This window comes from Megalobrama amblycephala, linkage group LG12, assembly GCF_018812025.1.
Source record: "Megalobrama amblycephala isolate DHTTF-2021 linkage group LG12, ASM1881202v1, whole genome shotgun sequence".
NCBI lineage: Eukaryota > Metazoa > Chordata > Actinopteri > Cypriniformes > Xenocyprididae > Megalobrama > Megalobrama amblycephala.
In genome coordinates this window covers 37,611,057-37,618,104 of record NC_063055.1, presented here as the reverse complement: position 1 = coordinate 37,618,104, position 7,048 = coordinate 37,611,057, and the positions used below count along the sequence as shown (strand labels likewise).

The 7,048-nt window shown below is 36.1% G+C and overlaps 1 protein-coding gene across 1 annotated transcript; it reads right to left on the bottom strand.

The window, feature by feature from the left end:
* Positions 1 to 2,715: 2,715 nt before the first annotated feature.
* ppp1r3c2b (protein phosphatase 1 regulatory subunit 3C2, duplicate b) lies at positions 2,716 to 5,209 on the bottom strand. The gene is made up of 3 exons (XM_048210998.1): positions 5,077 to 5,209; positions 4,809 to 4,892; positions 2,716 to 4,067 (listed from the first exon to the last, which is right to left on the bottom strand). Exons 2-3 carry the CDS (start codon positions 4,820 to 4,822, stop codon positions 3,317 to 3,319), a joined length of 765 nt encoding a protein of 254 aa, XP_048066955.1. The 5' UTR covers positions 4,823 to 4,892; positions 5,077 to 5,209; the 3' UTR covers positions 2,716 to 3,316.
* Between the last annotated feature and the right edge of the window lie 1,839 nt (positions 5,210 to 7,048).

Here is a 7,048-nt window from a genome sequence, read left to right as displayed (position 1 = left end):
TGAAATAATCAGGCCTTCATTTTATGCTTTCATTTAGGGATGAGGGATTTTTTTGCTAGACAAAGAGCAGGAGAAATACCAAGCGAGTGTCTCAGAGCCAGCAAAAGCTATGAAAAGAGTGACTGTTTATCTCACAGAGTAAGATGCAGCCTGCAGAAATGACATGCATGGTTGTTGTTCTCACTGGAACTACCTACTGTAGCCAAAGCACAATAAAGTCAGCCATTTCCAAAGCCCATATTTACAAAATATAGTTTCTGGGAATCAATACTCTGGTCTCATGAGACTAAATTAATCCAAAATGTTCTGGTGTTGCTAGAGGAGGAGTACAGTGGGAAGTGCCTTGTTCCCACAGTAAAGTTCAGTGGTAGTAAAGCTCTTATATAGGGATGTATGAGTGCTGAAGGTGTGAGGGAGTTGTGCTTTATCAATGCTGTCATGAATTCCTACACCACTGTGTCATTTAATACACAAACTTGAAACAGAAGATGTTACTCATTCCTCATTGCCTGCAATGATGGGCTTTTTTTTTGAACATGACAATGAGGATATGCATTCTCCCAAGGTGAAAAACCTTCTGTGGACATGTATTGCCCTCAGTCTTAACACTCTTGAGCACCTGTGGGGGATTCTGTAGAGACGAGTTGAGCAACACTCCCTATTAAAGATCAGGGCATTTAAGGAGCTCATCATTCAGGAGTTAAACAGGACAGATGTGACAATTTGAGCAGTATATTCAAAATTATTGAGGGCATACTAAGTGCTAGAATATTATACATTTGTTGAATTAAATCTAGGGTGTACTCATTTCTGCAAATTGGCTAATTTACTTATTTTATGGCTATTAATGACATATTTCTCAGTTTTTATTATGTATATGTTTAATACATTTTAGGTATTTGTTCAGAGGGATGTACTCATTTATGCTGTGCACTGTACTTTTACCTTTCTTATTTATTCTTTATTCCCTTAAATCTTTTAATTATTTAATTTCTTTAAATAAAAAGACCCCAACCCCCAAAACAAACAAACAAAAAACCTTTGGTCCCCCAATGTTCAAGACATGGTTACGGCCTTGGCTTCAAATAACAATTGTATGGATAACATCGTTACACCAGTAGATGGCGACAAGTGACTGTTAGAAAAATGTATGTCACTGAATCGTTCATTCAAGAGATTCGCTCAAAAATGCTGATTCATCCAGTAATGAAACAAGTGAAGTCTTTATAAGTGAGTCATTGAATCATTCACTCAAACCAAGTCTTTTAAATAATTCAGTTTAATTAAACATTTTGAATAGACTGCAGCAATTAACATTTTGTTGGAATCTCTAGTAAATTACATTATTTTGTTTAGTTGTCTGTTCAAAATCGTGATTCTCAGTTTATCCAGAATCGTGCAGCTCTACCCATATTATTACAAAAAGGAGAAAAAGCACCAGAAAAGTGCTCCATGTGACAAGTGTGATATATTGAAAGTCTTCTGAAGCCATATGATAACTTGTATGAGTCTCTTCATGTTCATATAAATCCACTTCCCTAAGACTAATCATGTGTAAATCATATTTAATGTAAACATGACTTAATTGTGTAAGTGATTCTCTTTATTTTTATATCAAGTTATTTGGGGTATCAGAGTCTAAAATCACCTGTAATCAATGTGAATCTCATGAGTCTTTGTGTCCGTTGAAATATAAATATAAATGTTGAATTAATTGTACAGAACGCTTTAACAAAAAAATAAAATGCTTCTGAGACTTTCTGCATGTTACTTTTGCAGATTTTCTGTGTGAGAATGAATGTATTTCAGTTCAGCTCTCAACAAGGACAGTTTTGTCATTATGGTGCATAAGATATTAAAAAAGCTAACTAAAATGTGGTACATTCACATATCTTTGCTTCAGAGTCAAATAGCATGACTTTTCAGTTGTTGGGTGCAAGTGAGAAAGCCTGGGCTCATTCAAGCTCCATAAATTGAATAAAGCATATCAAATGCTGCAAACAAAAAATGGATGGAAAACAGCTTGAAATTGTTCATGAAATATTAAAGCTATATTTTGTTTTCAAAATAATATCCAAGTTATGTCAGTTTATATTCCAAAATGTGTGCCATCAAATCACTAATGTGGAATATTTTGATAAGTGAGAGTGGCCAGCGTCTGCATGTAATACATAATCTGATCAAGACTGATTATGAAAAGGCCATTTATAATCAGTCTGAACAAACACTGATCTCTCTCTCTGTCTGTCTGTCTGCTGATAAGAGCAGGATTTATCTGCACCATTGAAAATCTCACATGAATGAGATCAGTTACAACACAACCTCTCGATTTCACCGCCAGCAGGGATGATTTCTTTAGGCATTTAACATCTTACAAGCTCTCAACATGCATAAATAACATCTTTTTCTGATAAAGGGTTCTCATACGTCAATCCAAAGGCCTATGTCAGGTACCAATCCTTGGTAATAATAGATTAAAATGGATTATACTTAGTGACCAAACCAAAAACGTCCTGGGATTTGATCGCACCTCCTTGAGGAATACTAGGTAGCGTCCCAAATTAAATGATGTTTTAGTTGCAACCCAATTAGATACCTCAAACAGAATAAAAATAGTTTATCTCAGAAAAAGAAAAAAAAAAAAAATTCCAGGTTGCAGAAATCTTGAAATAAATATAACAGAAAGGAAACATACAAATAAATAATGACCAATGGTGAATATTACTTAAACACTTTATTTATATAATAAAATACTATAAAAACTTTAAATAATCCACAGTATGAAAGGGTTTTAGTGCTTAATCTTACAAAATATATTCATTTTAAATTTGCTTGATATAAACATTTCCCATAAAAATACATTATCCACAATATGCAAAGCTTTAATAAACATTTCCACAATATATTTATAAACATTTGTTAATATACCCAATATTACAAGCATCACATTTTTTAAAAAATAATTTCTTGAAACACTGTGAACAGTGATCATGGCACAGCGTTTCAGTCAGTTCTGTGCTAAACGGGTCAGTATGGCAAGCCATTTTAACTTGCATTGTGCAGCGTTACTCTGCGTAATTGCATTCTTACTAGTAACAATTGCAATTAGAGAGCTCTTCAAATTCATTTTTACTAGTCATATGTCTCCATTTATTTACATTCATTGTTAATTACAGAGCTCTACAATTGAATTCTTACTAGTAAAAATGCAATGAGTGACGCTGGAAACAATATAAGCTAAAACGGCTTGCCATAGGTCAGCGCAGGAGACAAAGTGCAAAGTTGGTTCTGTCTGAATGCGAACACAGTGAAGCTGTCATTGGACAGCAGCAGATTCAGCGCCACACACATTAATACAGTAGTTATTGCCATTATTATTGTCCCATTCAGTGGCACCGAGCGCGGCCGGTAAGTAAGACACGCAGAACTCGATGCGCTCGCGCGGGTCTATTCGTTCAGGAACGCTGATGTTAAACTCAAACACGTCAGTTCCAGGTTCCCCGTAACACTGATCCAGGTACGTACACGGTACGTCCAGGTAACTGCGCCAGGTATCGAAAGTAATCCGGATGTGTACCACTTTCTCGAAGCAGACGTTCTTGACGCGCACGGTGCCCAGAATGCAGCGTTTACTGACGTCACAGCTCTCCAACAGCACCATGTGATCCTGAAGCCGACTTCTGAACGCCTGGAAATCTCTGCAGGGCTGCTCGAACCCCACACTCAACCTCAAAGTCTTATTAGCAGGCTCTGTTGCGCAACTCAGCTTCTTCAGTCGGGGTATTTTCAGCGGCTCGCGCGGGATTTTGTCCTCCTTCTCGGAGAAGAGGCGCACTGTGATGAGTGAAAGCCCTTTGGCGTCCGCGAACGCGACGCGTTTCTCCCCGCGGCCGCTCTTGATGAGGCCCTTTGAAGGGGAGTGTCTGTACTCGAACACCGGCTGATGCGAGATGCAGGGCCGCAGGGGTTTGGGAGAAGACAGGTGGTTGATGTGTGGAGAGCCTCTGCACCGGAAGCCCACGTCCACCGACCTCATGGAGACAGGAGGGCCAAACCGCGACATCACACTGGAGAGGGAACAAAGGGATAAAATGAGGATTTGCACTTTACTTTTGAATCATTTCCTTTACCAATGAATTTTCCACATGAATACTATAGTGTTTTTGAACCATACTATAGTAAATTGTTGCTAGTATATTGTATTATTTACAACACTGTTAATGAATGCTACAGCATACTGTATAATGAACTGATAAACTGTAATGAATACTGTAGTATACTTTACACTACAGTTTACTGTAGTAAAAACTATTGTAGTATAATATGCATTATAGTTGTAGAAGTCTTAGTCAGTATTGGGTGACTTGTTTATATTGCTATAGTTGTTATATTACCACAAAAACTTGAATTTTTACAACAAATTAATTCAAGTACTTTACTATAGTATGGTTCAAAAACATTATAGTATTTACACACACACTACACACTCATTTTAATTGAATAATTGATTTAAGGATTGTTCAATTCAATTTCATTAAATTTTAATATTAATTGAAATGCTTAAAAAGGCTTAATTTTTTTTTGAGCGCACTCATAAACAATAATTTCAAGTTGAAGAAATATTTTATATTTGAAAAATATTGACTACAGAAATTCCCATGACATTCGTTGGCCATATTTATTACTTTCCATTACTTGTCCAGTCCTGGAACAATCAAGATTTTTTTAAATTCCCCCAATATTTCTAGGTTTTCCAGGACTGGGATGCCTGGATTTAGTATTTTGCCGTAAACAAGACAATAACTTACTTTGCACAAGTCATCTTCCGCAGTCTAACAGTGAAATCCTCCTTCAAAATTCCTTTCCCCCAAAGCAGTCACACTGAGCCGATGCTGTAAAAACATACGCATAAGTGGTTTTAACACAAGTTGGTAAAATAATAAATGTCACATGCATTTTTCTAAAACAGTAAAATCAAAACCTTACTGTGTTTTCGTTTTGATTATTGCATTATTTCTGAAACTTTTTTTTTGCAGCATTAAAGGACATATGTGTGTGTGTGATGTCTCTGACTACCTGCTCAGCTGAACCTCAGGAAGCGGTGTGTGAAATCTTGCGTCACTTCGTCTTTTATAGACGCTTGATCCCTCCTCCAAACTCAAGCCAACGAGCTTTACAAAGACCGGACGGGACTTAACCAGCTATTTATGACCTGATCTGTGGGCTCAAGAGTATAGGAGACTAAATCCCAGGGCAAACTTATTTGGATATTTGACTGATATCAGGGACATGAATTTATGAGGGGGAAAAAGAAGATTTTAGGTTAATATTTATATGTATGTATAAGGAAAATAAGTAGGTCATGTGACCTTTTTCCCCTTCATTTTTTAATCTTAAAATATCACAACACAAAACATCACTGTTTGAAATTTTATAAGTAAATTACTCTCACAGGGAATATTTGTTTGCATTTCTTTGCTCCCAACATTCACACACTATGCAACACATTATATTTACAAGATATACATGCAATACACCAAAATATATATTGCATACAATACAACAACATCACAAATACGCAAGAACAAATAGTAGTAATCTGGAAAATGGAGATGTCAGTTCAAGAAATAGTGGATTATTTTATTTTGAGTGGATGGATTTCCGTAAGTTTACAAAAAAACAACAAAAAAAAACATTAGGTAGTATTAGTATTAGTAGTCTTAATAGGGCTCATTTACTTTACATAACTATGAGTGGCACTAATGCTATTCTCAATGCTTCCAACAAATCTTGAAAGACAGTGATGATATTTCTGTTTGAAATTCAGTGAAATTAACATAAATGTGCCTTAGGACAAAAGCATGAAAACTCCTCGGGGCGATTACCCACAAAACAAACCAGCGAGCGCGATGTTTAACCTCATTAGACTTTCATTCTTCATGCTTGAGCTTCCTTTACAAAGAGAGGCAGAGGAAGAGAGAAAATTACCAACACTGCCATGTCAGACCTGTCTTTCGGCACGTAGCAGACATCAGTGTGGTTTGAAACTTTGCCAAACAATGCCTCAAATGCAGAAGTGCCAAACTGACTCACTTTTTTCTTAACTGATTAGTAGCTATAAGCAAGAATAATATATTTGGAATTGAAAAGCAGAGGAAATGATGCATAAAATTAATAACACACCCATGTATGCTTGTTGAACTGTAAAATCTATGAGCATTTCCATTGCAGTGTGAAAAGAATTTAAGAGACTTTTAAGAGATTTTCTTTAGATTTTAAAAGAATTTAAGTCAATAGGGCCAAAAGTATAGAGTCAGTTCAAAATACCCCACAGATCATTTATTATAGCTTGTCAAATTTGCCTCATTTGAAAAAAAAAAATGCCATTTTTTGTGTGTGTCCCTTTAAATGCAAATGAGCTGCTGCTCCCGGCCCCTTTCCAGAAGAGGGCGGAGCTTTAACAGCTCAACAGCAACAAAGCAGGAGAATCTCACGCAGACAAAATGAGGATTGTCTCTAAAGCAGCCCAACATGGCCTCACCCAATTTGTTGCATGTTCTCGGGGTTTATGTAAATTTTAGGGTTAGTGATGTCACCAACCCAGGAAGAAGCTTGTTGTAGTCCTTAAAAAGCGATTTCTGTAAAAGAAAATATCTCCCTTTGCATTGAACTTTGAGCGTCGTAACTTTGCAGATGTTGTTTATGCTCAACCAACAACATTACACACTAACTAAAGTTAAAAAAGTGAAATCATAATCAACAACTTTTTTCAAAAGTTCACGTATTAAGGCCTCCAAAATGCCATTGTCATGTAAATGAACGGCCAAAATGCATAAAACGTTTTCTGTTTTTAGTTGAAAACTGTGGTTTAAACAGTCCCTAAATCAAAGGTAAGGCAAGGAATGTTTTTCGTTAACTCTTTTTGTTATACTGGTTGACTCTCTCTTTACATCTTGACAGCAATCAATAATAGAAGTGGTCTAAATATTAAAAAATATATCTTCTGTGGAAGTCTCAGGACAAAAAAAAAAAATGTTCATTCAAAAAT